Genomic DNA, 15,378 nt, shown 5'->3' with positions numbered 1-15,378 from the left:
ATGGTCCTAGTAGATAGGTTGTGCTTTATAGGTTTCCAAATGTCATATCTTAGATTTTTCTCTAAGTTGGTGGTCCTCACGATATGTAAAAATAATTTTAGATTTGAGTGTGTTATATCTTATCATTTGCATTTGGACTTAATCTAGGGATACTTTGAAAATGGTGATTGATATTTTCCTGATTGAATTTTTTTTTATTTTTTTTATTTTTCTAATTGAAAAATAATCTTGAATGCTTGAGATTAGCTGAGACATTATTAACAATCTGTAAAGCATTGCTCGTTACTAGAAACAAATTGCAATGACGAAAATGGTAAGAGTAGTCAAGTAAGTGCAAAATAGGACGTATCCATCAATGCAAAAATAATGAGAGAGATGGCTAAGTAGAAGTGGTTCGACACCAAAATTTGGAATCTTAGAAGTGCCCCCACATTTACATTCAAACTTAAGTCTTAATATAATCTAGGTCATTTTAGTCGAGAAAATGAAAATTACCACCAAGATCTTATAATCATGTTATTTATTTATCAAAATTATAAAATACCTATTTTTTACTCTTCAAAAAACTTTTAATCAACATTTTAAATTACAAATAAGCTCTTTTGATATGTATGCGCTTGCTCATACCACCTTTAGTACGTATCTTTACTATTATATTGAGAGAAGGGTTTGATACCAAAATTTAGACTTCAGAAATATCCTCATTTAAACAATTAAACTTAATATAATCAAGGGGTAATTCGGTCAAACCTAAAAAATTGCAATCACGTCTAATTTCAAATTTATAAAAATATCCGTATAATCTTCAAAACCATCATTTAATTAATTTTTAACTTATAAGTAAGCCCTTCAGATAAATATGCATTTGCACATGCCACCGTCTAGTCTTTATAATGAAATAGGGTGCAACATAAATTATGAAAGTCTGAGATGAGAGAAAATGAAATTAGAGAAAATTATAAATAAAAAGCATTAATTTACGAGCCCTGCTGAAATGAAATGTCTTTCACAAAAGGTTATCCTTTTGTTCGATTTTCATTTTTTAATTAAAAAGATGAATCGCTCTAATTGAATAGGACCCACAACTATGACCTTTTGTAAGGTAAAAGTAGGACTTTTCTGCACTGTTGACCGGAATGAAAAATCAAGTTGAGTAGTGATCAAAGACCCTAGTTCATTAAGACCATGTGCCACGTGTCGATAGTATTATAAGTATGATAAAATGGGCCCACTACATACATTATTTGAAACACTATAGACAAAAGCAAGTGAGAGAGGACCAGATTGAAGGGTACGGGGGCGGTGACCGTAATCACCCCATGAAAGATGGTGGTGGTTTAGTACAGAACAGCTGCAATACTGAGCGACTCCGGGCCCACGTGATTGGGACATCTAGTGGACGACACAATTTAGTTGAAGTGTCCGGCTACCCTTACTAAGTAAGGATTTCACCCTAATTAAGGTTTCTTAGACTCATCTTTTGACATAAAAAAACATGATCCGATACTTTAAGGTTGTAATAAAAAAAAAATATTCTATCAATTTTAAAATAAAGAATTTTCTGAAAAACTTATTTATCACTATTGAATTACAATTTTAAATATGAAAATTCTGTGGAAGTTCGATAGCCATCATTTTCAAAATCTTGAATCAAACTCGAAAGAAATTAGTTTTTTTATATTATTTTTATATGTGGTGTTGGATTGTTGATGTGGTAGTCCATTTGAGCAAAATAAACCTTAGTAAGACTCAAGATCTAGTTAAATTCAAAAAAGTTGGACTTATAACTATGCATTATAGAAAATTTTATTCGCAACTCCAGACCTAAATAATCTTAGTAAGATCATCATTTTTATGTGTAAGTTTTCAAGAGTTAAACATGAAAAATGTCAACTTGCTAAGTTGGTTAAAACTTGAGTATTAATATCACGACCTAGTTAGGTTCAAAACTCATCTTCACTAACCAATTAGTTATCAAGGATTAATCTTATTTGTCCAGCATAATAAATAAATAAAAATGTGAATGCCTTTCAAGTCGAAAAATCCTAGGACACAAATAAGATTAGCTTAATTTATGTATTTGTACTTCTAATTTATGAAAGCAAATTTAATATAAATGGTAGAAAGTTAAATTACTTCTATGGGATACAAAATTGTGACCCTACTTAGCACTCTACAGATCATTTGTACTGCAAATGTTTTGCGATGAATGATTTACCATTGAAAAATCTCTTGCGAATCTTTTTTCATGATTTGTTGATCTTTGTGGGGGAAAAAAATCATTATGATTTTACAAATGATTTACAATTCTTTTTATGCCACAAATCATTTGCATTATGTAACCAAGCACCGAGAAAAAATGATTTCAATAAATTATTTGTAATTGCAAATGATTTGTATGGGAAGCTGAGACTAGGTGTCATTTGATTCTTCGACATATTTCCCATCAAACAATTATATTGGTCAGAAGCAATCCACTTTAAGTATATTAATCACATTCACATAAAGAAGAGTGGATAACAAGAGGGATGGAGAGACAAAAAGATTATTTGTTAAAATCCGGCAATTGCATCTTTGGACTCGAGAAAGTCATTCTACTAGATTTAAAAAATTACAAATCTATAGCTCTTAGAACTTTTGTGCTTTATTCCCGTGGGAGAATGTCTCTTAAATAGAAAAATAATTCCCTTTTTACTTAAGAAACTGTCTTCACTAATTAAATAATATCAAAGTTATTCCATCAATTAAGGTATTAAAAAGACCAATTTCTTTATTAGATGACTTCATATATATAATCTTCACCAATCATTCGAGTCTCGTGTCAGAGTTAGATTGAGTACAAAGCTGTGCCCACAGAGTTCCCTCACTCTAAGCATTTTTTTAGATTTGTCTGGTCCTTTTTCGAAGGCCGCATTGAATGGTTTTTTTTATTAAGATACCATTCGCTTTGGGCCAAGCTTCGGGCTTCCGGTTGGGCCTACTATGGACTTTTTTTTTTTAAAGAGTCGAGATAAACATACTAAAAAAAGACACTCACATTCTCTCAACTGACTTGGCATGTGCACATAATCATAGATTTTTCCTAGAGATACACAAGGAAAATATTGATGGTTTTGAATGTCTTTTTTTAAGTCAATTTATCATTATTTTTTGTGCAGTCCTTCCACAGAATCATACAAAACCATTAAAATCGGTCCTTATGCATCCCGAAGCAAAGGATCTACGATTCTGTAAAGGGATTATACAGAAAAGAGAGTCAGATTATTACAACTCTTTTTTAAATGGTCATTTTTGTCTCAACTAATGATAAATTGACTCGAAAAAAAGTCATTCCTAACTCACTTGCTGATGTAGATATGTGTACGGAACTATATATCTTTTTCTCTGTGATTCCCAAAGAAAAAGATCTATGGCTCTGTGCACATATCATGTTAGTAAGTGAATTTCGAGTGACTATTTTTTTGACTTAGTTTATCATCATGAATCCTTTCATCTCATATATGAAAGTAAAACTAAGCATCAAATCAGATTCAAGACTGATCTGATAAGTTTTTGATCATGTGTTTTTTTTTTTTCGAAACTCAATATTAAGATCTAGATCTTTGGAAACCTGATTTTATATACAAAATCTCAAGAAGCTTCATACATCTCAACAAATATATATATATATATATATATATATATATATGGGTAGCGTTATTTGGCCAACAGTTTGGCAAACATTTTAGCAAACACATTTTACAAAACATGGGTTAGAGGTCTTGGAATGGGCTGATTTTTGGTGAGGATGATCTCTACAGTGAGGAGATCATCATCATCAAAAATCAGCCCATTCCAAAACTTCTAACCCTGTCAAAAATGATTTACAAAAAATGGACGGTTCACGATTTTTCAACTTGTAAACTGGGCTAGAAGTTTTGGAATGAGCTGATTTTTGGTGAGGATGATCTCCTCACCGTAGAGATCATCCTCACAAAAAATCAGCCCATTCCAAGACCTCTAACCCATGTTTTGAAAAAGTGTTTGCCAAAATGTTTGCCAAACCGTTAGCCAAATAACGGGACCCTATATATATATAATTTATATACTTTCTAACATAATATCGGGTCAGGACATGATTGATCCATATCCGATCCAATAGGATATCAGATCAGATCCTTACTAGAATAAAAAACACCAAATCCAAACCTAAAGTTATCGAATCAAAATAGCTCGAATTTCGAGTCTGATCCGATCCATTGACAGCCCTTGAGGGTAGGGGTGCAACTTAATTCGATTCAAACCGAGAACTGAACCAATCCGTGAGTTTTGGGTTGGTTCGGTTTTAATTAAATACAGTTCAGTTAAAAAAAATAAAAATCGATGGATTCGATTTTCGGTTCAGAATTTATAAATAACCGAACCGAATCGAAAACCGAACCAAGATTTTTTATTTTAAAATAAAATGTATTTTATTTTTCAAAACCTCCTTCACTCTCTCTCTCTCTCTCTCTCTCATCTCTTCCGTTGAGCTGCGGCTGCGACTGCAACCTGCAGTCTCTCTCTCTCTCTCTTTCTGCAGCTGACCTCTGACTGCGCCTGCGACCTCCAACCTCCAACTGTGACTGAGCCTGGAACCTCCGGGCCTTTGACTGCTCCTACGACTTCCGACTGCCCCTGTAGCGTTCGATTGCGACTGCTATTGCGCCTGAGCCTGCAACCTCCGACTGCGCCTGCACCTGCAACCTCCGACTGCGCCTGTAACCTGCGACCGGTTCGTTCATCTCCCTCTCTCTTTCTCTCTCACTCTCTCTCTCTCTCTCTACCTATGTTATGTGCCCCTCAAATGGTTAATCCATAAATTGGACAATTGGATTTCGATTGAAATGGGGAAAATTTTGCTCTTCGATCAGAAATGAGAAAATCTCTCAGCAACCCATGAAACCTAACTGAACCGAATTAAGGTCGGTTTGGTTCTAAACTAATTCAGTTCGATTTTGATTTCAATATAATAGAACCGATCTTGATCAGTTCGGTTCTAATTTTACTCTAAACCGAACCAACCCGAACCGAGTTGCACCCCTACTTGAGGGTATGTTGTGGACCGGACCAGGTTGGGAAAACAAAGCAAAGCCGCCCATGCCTCAAATTTGTACCCCTACCTACAAGGCTACAAATCATAAGCATAAGTTGACTCGTTAGAGTCATCTCGGTATCGGACGAGTTTTTAACAATTAACCAAGGCCACAACTCGAGTTCCTTCTTGACTGCTTTAAGGCGCGAAACTAGAATCCCTAATGAAAGGAGAGAGAGAGAGTGAGAGATGGAAGTATGCGGGCTCCCTCTATCACCAACGCAGAGGGGAAAGCTGGTATCAGCTGGCTACGCTACTATCTCATCTCTCTCTTCCGTCTCTCCTCTTGATCTGGCACGAGGTACACTCTTAGTCCTACATCTCTCTTCCATCTATTTTAGCTCTCTTTCTATTAAATTATTTCATCATCACTATTCACAGATTTAAACGTTTCCCATCACGAAGCGCTTCAGATTATCAAGGTTGCATTACAGAGTAGTAGATTCGACAGATTAGATCAAACCAACGTCATTATTGCTGGTATTCCTCTCTCTCCCTATTATCTCCTTTTATTATAATTTTTAATTTTTATTTTATTTTATGATAATGTCTAATTTAAAAATGTCTTTTATACAACCAATTAATGTTTTTTTTTTATTTATCAGAAAATATCCTCCGAAATCTTGTATTATTATATCTAAAATTTGGTTATTTCAATTGGAATTCATTGTTTACCAAAATATTTCGTGGAACGAATAGTGATTTCCACCAAAATGTGAAATGAATCACTTGTTTTGGAACAATCAAGAAATAGTTGAAAGAAAAAGAACATTGTGTTGGATTGTTGGATGCAATCCAACATTATTGTGGTATTGTTACCACCCCAAGTGGTGGAGCAGTGGTTCAGCGACCTGGGCATGCATCTTAGGGTCGTGAGATCGAGTCTCCCCACCCGCAATTTTAGCCAATACGCGTGATTGTGGTGACAGGTTGTATCCTCATGGATGTAGTCTTGCTTCCAAAGTGGGTGGGGACACGTTGTGACACAAAAAAAAAAAGGGTAGTTAGACACTCTAGCGAGGGAAAAGCCTCTTGTACCACATTAGGAAAAAAAGCCTCCTGACTATGAGAGTTGCAAATATCTTAATATGTCTTGATCGTTTGATGATTAGTGAATAGATAGAGCCCATGCAATGTAGAGCTATAACTACTGCTACCGTGGAATCCCCAATCACGCATGAGTACCTCACCTTCCAAAAAAGCGGTTGCTAATTTCATTGGCGCTAATGCTAATGGCAATCATAGATCAAGAAATTACAAGGGTTAATCCCGTAATACAAAATATGAGTCCGCTTTCAATCTTCGCCCCAATTTTAGAGTCAGATGTCATCATCGGTCAAGTCAAGCTGAAAATCTCTGCTTTTTCGTGAAAGAGTAGTCAAATCGATCGATCAATCAATTGCCGAAGGAAAGTACAATGGTCCTTGCCGCTTACGCCTATCGTTTCCAAGACCTTAATTGATAAAGCTGACAATTTCCTAAAATGGGCATAAACCACTTGCCTAATGTAAGAGCTATGCCAAAGTCAAACTCATCTGGGTCGGGGTTTACGTACTGTTTAATTGTATAAACGCATCTTCTTGAAAAGGAGTGGAGCTGGAAGTCTATGAATCACTTCTCCAGTGCAAGTGATTACTAGACATCTTTAACATAGATAAAGGATCCTTGTTTTAGGAATGATTTTTAATTTCTTCTCTCTTGCAGGTGCACAATCTGCTTGGGACATGCTATGTGAGGAGGAGTTCATTACACGCATTTCAACCTCTTGTGGCAATCTCGACAACATTTTGGGTGGAGGAATAAATTGCAAGGAAGTTACTGAAATTGGTTAGTTGTTGGCTTGTTTCTTGGTATTCGATGTGATGCCCTTTTGTGGACATTTTGGTTGGTTCATTCTCTACCTCGTTATTTGTTGGAATAAAATCCCAGGCATATTTTTTGTAGCAAACAAAGAATCTTTATCGACTAGTCTAGTGGACTTAACATGTAATTTTTCAGGTGGAGTACCAGGCATTGGTAAAACACAACTGGGGTATGGGTTGCTTGTTATATTTAGTTAAGTCCATAAGTTAAATTGGGGTTTTCTATTAGCGTGTTAAATAATACTACAATGTACAGGATTCAACTTGCTGTTAATGTTCAAATTCCAGTTGATTATGGTGGTCTAGGAGGGAAGGCGATTTATATAGGTAAGTGTCTGAACTTCTTTAGACACCTTGTAGAGCTTAAAATGGGTAGGATTCGGCTTGGATTTGAGTAAAGCCATATTTAGATCCGAACTTATTTATCTGGATGGTGGACCCGATTCCAACTCGGATCCTACTAGATAAACCATGTCCGTATCATTTTGATTTCACTTAATCTAGATCCTGATCTAACCCAACCGAATTGCTTGGTTCGGGTCGGATAATCCGGATAGTTCAACAATTTTTCTTCTATGCTTGGTTTTTAATTGCTACACTATTCTACTTTACTATTATAATCATTTTATTTATAAGAATTTATGTTATATTAAAGTAGCAGAAAAGGATAGTTTGAAAAACCTAAAAAATATAATTTTCAAAGCAATATATGATTCGAATCTAGGTGGATATATAGATGAGTTGTACTGGGGTGACACAAATGAAGACACAAAGGTAACAAAATGATGTGGTGTCGCGCACATTATCGTAGATGATTTTCCACGAGATATGAGTAAAAAGCATCTACGGTTATGTATGCGCCACCACATCATTTTTGTCACCTTTGTGTCTCCATTTGTGTCATTCCAGCATTTTTCTATATAGATAGATCCGGATCTGACTCGCATCATGGTACGTCACATTTTTTTTTATTCTGATCTACTCCAAGGACCCAAAACCGCTAAATTCAGATTTTGGATAAAATCTGACCCATTTTATGCCCTACACGTTATGCACACTGCACGTTTTGGCACTGTTCTTTCATCAAGCTTAAACATTATACCTACATGATGTACACAGATACGGAGGGCAGTTTTATGGTTGAGCGTGTGTTTCAAATCGCTGAAGCATGCATTGAGGACATAGTGGAAAATTATGACTTTCAGAAAAAGGGTTTTCAAGCTTGCAAAGAGAAACTGCAGCCTAACACTTTCCTGACAAACATATTTTATTTCCGTATATGCAGTTACACAGAGCAAATTGCAGTGATAAACAACTTAGAAAAGTTCATTACGGAGCATAAAGATGTAGGTAAAGCACATTGATAATATTTCATGCTTGTTTGAATTTTAAGCAAACAGGCATCTACCGGCTTTGCCAATGATTTTATTTTCTGCTGCTTTGGATTCTAAGTTTTTTTCCCCTGTTACAAGTAATATTTTTGAAACAGTATTTTTGGTCAAAATTAACTAGCATATGAAAGGAATGATTGAGAATGCATTGCTGACTTTTCCAGCATAATTTAAATTCTAATTCGTGTGCTTAAATCCCGATGAAATCCTTTCACTTATTTTATTGTGTTCTGAATTGATGGTTGTGTTAATGCTTCTACCTGCTGTCAAATATTTTGTGGCCCTTAGAGTGAATATTCAAGAGGTTTTTGTTCAGTATAAATTTGTTTACTATTTGATTATCTATATTCATTAAATGCTTATATGGATTAAATATTTTACTTTTAGGGCCATTTTGGATTAGCACATGATTTGATAAGAAAAAGGAGAGGACCGAAAAACAAAATTAAGACAATCTCCGTTTGCAATTTGGTGCTTGCACATTTTTTGAAGTTCTATTGAGGGGATGATGGAGAGTACCTGGCACATAGATACTCAAAGCACAATTGAGAAGATTAAAAGAGCACCACCAACTGCTATTTGTCATAGATTGAAACACCGCCTTATCTTATATTAACATAAATTTATGTATGCATACAGATACATTAAGATTTTCTTTCCTAAATTAAAACCAAACAAAAGATCCATATACTCATTTATTATTGCAGTTATTCTTTTTTGTATGCCAATTTATTTTTTCACAGGTATTACTGACTATGATTGGTGATATTATTTTGCAGGTTAGAATTGTTATTATTGATAGTGTCACTTTTCACTTCCGCCAAGATTTTGATGATTTGGCCCTCAGGACTCGAGTACTTAGCGGAATGGCTTTAAAGTTGATGAAACTAGCCAAAAGCTTTAGCTTGGCGGTAACTATCAACGTTTTATCTTTGTGGAACTGTAACCCTTGTGAAACGATGACAACCTTACTTCAAGCACGTCCACTTTGAAGATCTAGTAGTCCTTTTTTTGCCATTTTCTTAAGTCTTCTTATTCTGACATAATCTTTGTAATGTTCATCCGTGCATGTGGTGGTACAAAAAAAATAAATGTTCTACATAAACCAGTAATTTCGTATATAACATACTCTTTTGCAGAACACATTCTTTACTCCACTAAATGCATACCTTATGTAGGTCGACTTTGCTTTTAGGAAGAAAAAAACATCATTTAATCTATTTGATCTGTTCCTTTTCTTATACTGTTAATGTTTTTCAAGATCTAGACATGCATTCTGATAAACTCTTGATCTTTCATGAAACATATCTTCCACTATAATCTCACTGTGGTGCTAAAATGTTGACATGTGCTTTCTCTTGCTTCTATGTCTATACCTATCTATCCATGAATGGTTTTCCACATGTCTGTCTCTATAGATCGGTAGGAACCTCAGAAAAGTATAGCAGACAACCGATGTAAAATATTATAATACATTTAACATAGATCCAAACTTTTTTTCCGCTCAAGATAGGGCTAAATGGGAAAAGTGGTTTCATATTGCTGACCCTGACATTTGGGGTAAGGCGTAGATGGTAATGATTATTTATCAGTGGCTGGCGTTACATTAAGCATGAACTCTTTTCTGCCAATATTTTTTCCTCGCTTCTGTGCCTTTTACTGGTTCCTGCATAGCTGGTAAGTCATCAGTATTTTCTGTATGAATAATGTACATAAATTCAACTTGACACACAAGATTACCATCATTTATTGTAAGAACTATTGTTGTTGGGAATTTTTTAGTTCCTTTCGGAATAATGGAGTTATGCTGGTCCCAATAGTGTTTTGTTTTACATTGATTGCCCCCATCCTTGTACTTTTATTAATGGTTTCTTCGACTCAACTATGAGCTATCTATTGAGAAGTTGATAATTTCTCGACTAAATTGTTTGATCTGGTATCTCTCTCCTTTTTGCAGGTTGTACTATTGAACCAGGTGACTACTAAGTTCACAGAAGGTTCATTCCAATTAACTCTTGCTCTAGGTAACTTTCCATCTCATCTTTTTTTCCATTTTCACATTTGCATTTGCTGAACCTCTAGTTTGCATTTTCTTTTCCTCAGCACCACATCATGACAATGGTCTTGACAAAAACAAAGTGCAAGTTTTTAGTTATTTTTTTGTTTTTGTGCGTTTATTCTATTAGTGATCCATACAATCATGAGATATGTAGTGTTACAGTGCTTCATGCTCAAATTTTCATGGTTTGTTTGGTTTTCAGGGTATGCGGTAGGTTTCCAAATCTTTGGTTAGGAATTTTATAGGTCTTTGATTAGAAGTTTCAAAAGCTTTCATGCAGTGATTTGAATTTCATCAATTCCATTGCCTTGATAGAAAAAAAAAATCTCTAGATAGTAGTAAAACCTTAATGCCTTCATTTCCATGTAGAAAAAAGTTGGTGATATTTATTTATACACTCCATATGATTGTTTGTTATATTTTAATGACTTGTGATGTGTTTTAATATTTGTTTTTTTGTTTATATTTCCTAAAATTTCAATAAAAATTCCCTATATATTTCCATCATTTTGATGAAAATTATATGAATTTCCACAGTAATAGAAAATTTCCACTTTAGGCTTAACCGAAATAGACACAAACCAAACTTGATTTAAACATTAACTTCATTTTTATATTCCCATTTTGGTCTCGAAATGGACAACAAAATCAAAATTTAATACCTTAAATGTAATCACGTAAGCTGCATTCATGTTAGAATCTTTTGCTTTTCATTTGTGCATAGCAGTAAGATTTGGTGGTGGCAATCAACCTCAAGTCCTTAAAACTTCTTGACCATTGGATTCCCATTGAGCTTTGTTCCTCCATTCTTCTTTGTTATTAGATGGGTTGTCCTTAAATTTGTTCTTTTTCAGTATATTATGTTATAAATGGTAGATAGTTTTTTCTTTTAATTGTGTGTTGCAGGCGATAGTTGGTCACATGCATGCACAAACCGGGTTATTTTGTACTGGAATGGCAATGAACGATGTGCGTACATTGACAAGTCACCCTCTCTGCAGTCAGCTTCAGCGCCATATTCCGTGACAATTAAAGGGATACGAGATGCTGCTTCAAACTGCAAAAGAATCAGAATGATGTAAGTATACTGTAGGGGGAACTAAAATGATGAGGATTTCGTTGGAACTTTGTTCCTGGATAAGAGCAAATGTTCCACTTGCATTGTGTAAACTGCTACTAATGGCATCATGTTTTGGAAATGTACAAACTTACCTCAAATTTTGTCCAAATCTCAGTTCTTTTTTTTCTTAGAAATAAAATTACCCAAATCTGGATCACGTTTTTTGTTTTTAATCTAGATCGTTGCCCTTTTAAAATTAAACACTCTCTTTCATAATTTGCTGGGGGATGTGGAAAGAAAAGGACCAGTGCATTTTTTTATTTTTATTTTATAGCAAGGAGCAATGTGTTTCAAGATATCATAATTTTTAGGGAAAATTATGCAAAGGACCCTGGCGGAGGGTTTTATTTCTAAATAGTCCCTAAGTTTTGGGCGGTAGCTTGACAAGACAGTTAGTAAACTTTTTATTTCTTAATAGTCCCTCATTATTTATTATTTATTATCGAGTTCACCACTTTTTATTTAAAAGACAGTTAGTAAACTTTTTATTTCTTAATGGTCCCTCATTATTTATTATCGAGTTCACCACTTTTTATTTATTGACGAATTCAACACTTTTTTATTTATTGTGAACTCACCACTATTTATTATCGAACTTGACGTTTTTTTGTTTGTCGTTGAGTTCACAACTTTTATTGTTGAACTCACCATTATTTATTGTCGAGTTCACCGCTTTTTATTTATTGTCGAACTCGACACTGGTAAAATCCACCCATTTTTTATTTTCAAATTTTTTTCGACTAAAATACATGGAAAGATCAACTAAAAATTTTAGATAATGACTTGTTTAGATGATTTCAACCCAAAAGAATCATTTTTGACTGATTTTCATCTACAAACTAAGATTAAAGGTAGAGCAAACCCTTGAAATTGATTTCTTCTTTCTTCTCAAATCCTTTCTATTGGAATGGAGTCTTTGAAACTCAATTGAGAAGTCAAAAATCTAATTTTTTTTTTATGAAAACGATGATTTTGAACAGTTAAGATATTCAATCAAAAAAATGTGGGAGATGAGGTCCAGAGGCCGTTAAGAAAAGAAAAGTTTAATAAATGGACCAAGAGATTGCCACTAGAGTCCTTTATTAACAAAAAAGTCCCTCCACTAGGATCCTTTAAGTATATGGATTATTAAAAGATCGCCACTAGGGATTATTTAGAAAAAAAATCCCTTGAGGAAGGTTTTTTAAGTAATTTTTCTTAATTTCTATTTAGGACCTTTGTTTGTCTGTTTATTTATTTATTTTTTAATTTTGAAGGGGTTTAAGTGAGTGGATGGGAATGGATTTGTAGAATTTCTAAGTCGTGTTAAGATCTTGTAGGCTTTAACTTATTTCAAGTTAATTTTGATGGGATGGATTTTGATAAATTGAGAAGCTAAATAATGAAATATTGTTTCATCATCAACATTTCATTATCCCAAGGCAAGATTCTTGTCATCAAGCCAGTTCTCTTCCAGCATCTGACTTGGCATCTTTTAAGAATATTTCTTTTCTTGAGATTTTTAAATGTTCCGGGCTTTCTGTCCACATGTATCTTAGCACAAAGCAATATGATGTATTGGAGAACTCCTCCTGATTATAAAATGAATGTTTTGTTTTTATAATTTAAAATTTTTATTTTACAAAAAAAATAAATTTTCATCATCTAAGTAAATTCTAATATCTGAAATATGTTTTATTGCTGAATATCACATGCTTCTAAATTAAGTGCTTTTTAAAATATTAGTAAACCTCATTTCAAATAATTAAAGTTATTAAAATAAAAATAATTATTAACTTTGTAATTAGATAAAATAATTAATAATAGATAATCTTTTAAGATCCTTCTAATGAACCCATTTTTAATGATGCCATTGCCTGGGAAAATATTGAAGTTGTTCAATTATTAATTTTATAATAATGATTTTTTGACCTCTGACGTAGCTTCTATCACAGAACCATATATATTTTGTCTTAGGATACACATAATCATAAATCTTTTCTTATGTATCCCGAGGCAAATGATCTACAATTATGTGATGGAGGCGTATGTTAAAGGGGGTGTCAGATTATCACGACTCTTTGCTTTAATAGGAACAGGTAATACCTTTACTCAAACCATCAAGTATCACATGATAGATTTTTTTGCTTAGAATTTCATCTACTCATGACCTTCTCTTCTCACAAATTACTATTTAATAGATATGGACTCATTTGGAAAGCTTTTGAAAGAATAAAAGTTAGGTGGTTGGTTGTGTCACTTCTCGATCTAGATAGTTCAATGAAGTGAATCTATTTAGGAGACGTCATCGATACTTTGCATTGATTAGAATACCATCATTATCACTATTTATTGAAAAAATTTGAAAAAATTAATTAAATTTTCATTTAAATTTTATTTAAAAGGGTGATTATGTCATACTCACTGTCTCAATCAAAGGTTATTTAGATCTTACATTTATTATCAATAAGATTGGATCATAGGTATCTCAAAAACTTGGAAATCTTGTTTCATATTATATAATATGTTTGTTTCTTATGTTATTACATTTAGCAAAAATAAATAAATAAAATTCTATGGAAGTACATGTAATTTATTATTTTAGAGAAGTAACCCTAATAATTTAAGATGGTCACTGTAAAGAACTATTTTTTTATTGAAAGATAAAATATGATCAATTAGACTTATGGGGGTGGTGGTAGTTAGATCTTTGAAACCCTGATATGCCCCTTAGACTCTCTCACCCACCATTTGCCCTTTTAGCTACTTTTGAGCCTAACAAAGGTACAATAAATAATTTAATATCATGACCACGCAACTCACCAATCCATATCCTTGACTCCTTGTTCTAATTGAATCCAGCCCCTGAGAGTAAGCAGGTCATTTTACTTTTGGCTCGGCTCGGCTCAGTTTGATTCAATTGTCACTTATGACTTGCAGCAACTCCAACGGAATCGGGTTCTTGTGCTCTATTTTCTCCCAACCGTCGTTATAAAGAAATAGGGTCTTCTAAAAGAGTTCAAATGCACTTAGATCCTAATTCTCTACTTTCAATTTTTTTGAGAAAAGAAATGTAGAGTAAAAAAAAAGAGAGTAAATTCTCTCTTTACTTATTGAAGAAAAAAATGATGGCAATTATGATATGTCATATTATAATTGAATTTTAAAAAGTGAATTTTTGTTAGTACAGTTGGAGTAAAGAATTTTTTATTTTTTATTTACTAATCGAGTGTTCGGGCCAACTTACACGCATAACGATTAATTTCAGAGAGGACTACCACAACAACCCATCACCATGGTCCCCCAATTAAATCATGAGAAAATCCAAGAGAGGAATCGAACCCGTGATGTGCGTCTAACCCACACTTTGTTGGAATATTTCTGATCTTGATTTGTTGAAACAATGAATTATAAGCAATAATATAATGTAAATAATTTGAAAAATTGGAAGAATTTATCGATGACTGAAGCACGGAGAAGTCACTGTCCTTAAAACCAATTTCGTCCCCTTAAGATTGAATCCTTAATGTAGTTGATTTCAGATGTTTAGTTTTCAAGATTCAACAGTCACTGTCTGCTAACTATACACTCGAAAATAGTAGATTTACAACGAACTCGATTAGATCGAACTTTTCACAAGTAGTAAGATTTTGTATTAGAGAGAACAGAAAATTTGTATCGGAGAAGAAGAGAGATCAGAAAACATTCGATTTCTGTATTTGAATAAAATAAAACAGGTCGTTTGGGCCTTGAGAAGTCCAAATGATAAAAAATAGATTAACGGTTGAGATAAAAACATAACAAAAATGGACCTATCACGCGAGCATCGTATGCGCACACGTGCACTAAGGTTT

General features: G+C 33.7%; 1 protein-coding gene across 4 annotated transcripts; it reads left to right on the top strand.

Annotated features, from left to right (window-relative positions):
* Window positions 1–5,240: 5,240 nt before the first annotated feature.
* On the top strand, window positions 5,241–11,702 carry RAD51C (RAS associated with diabetes protein 51C). 4 transcript variants are annotated; one of them, XM_086419167.1, is made up of 9 exons: window positions 5,241–5,414; window positions 5,495–5,593; window positions 6,818–6,940; window positions 7,058–7,145; window positions 7,232–7,302; window positions 8,095–8,321; window positions 9,146–9,277; window positions 10,324–10,390; window positions 11,306–11,702. In XM_086419167.1, the coding sequence occupies exons 1-9, from the start codon at window positions 5,303–5,305 to the stop codon at window positions 11,449–11,451; spliced, it is 1,065 nt and encodes a 354-aa protein (XP_086275293.1). In that variant the 5' UTR covers window positions 5,241–5,302; the 3' UTR covers window positions 11,452–11,702. The 4 variants fall into 4 exon arrangements, with proteins under 4 accessions (XP_086275293.1, XP_086275296.1, XP_086275292.1 ...); XM_086419170.1 differs by having other exon boundaries at window positions 5,242–5,414; window positions 11,302–11,440; XM_086419166.1 differs by having other exon boundaries at window positions 5,243–5,414; window positions 11,332–11,702.
* Window positions 11,703–15,378: the final 3,676 nt, after the last annotated feature.

Source organism: Akebia trifoliata, chromosome 12, assembly GCF_017979445.1.
Source record: "Akebia trifoliata isolate Shusen 1 chromosome 12, ASM1797944v1, whole genome shotgun sequence".
Taxonomy (NCBI): Eukaryota; Viridiplantae; Streptophyta; class Magnoliopsida; order Ranunculales; family Lardizabalaceae; genus Akebia; species Akebia trifoliata.
The sequence above is the reverse complement of the archived record's forward strand: the minus strand, read 5'-3'. Positions and strand labels throughout refer to the sequence as shown.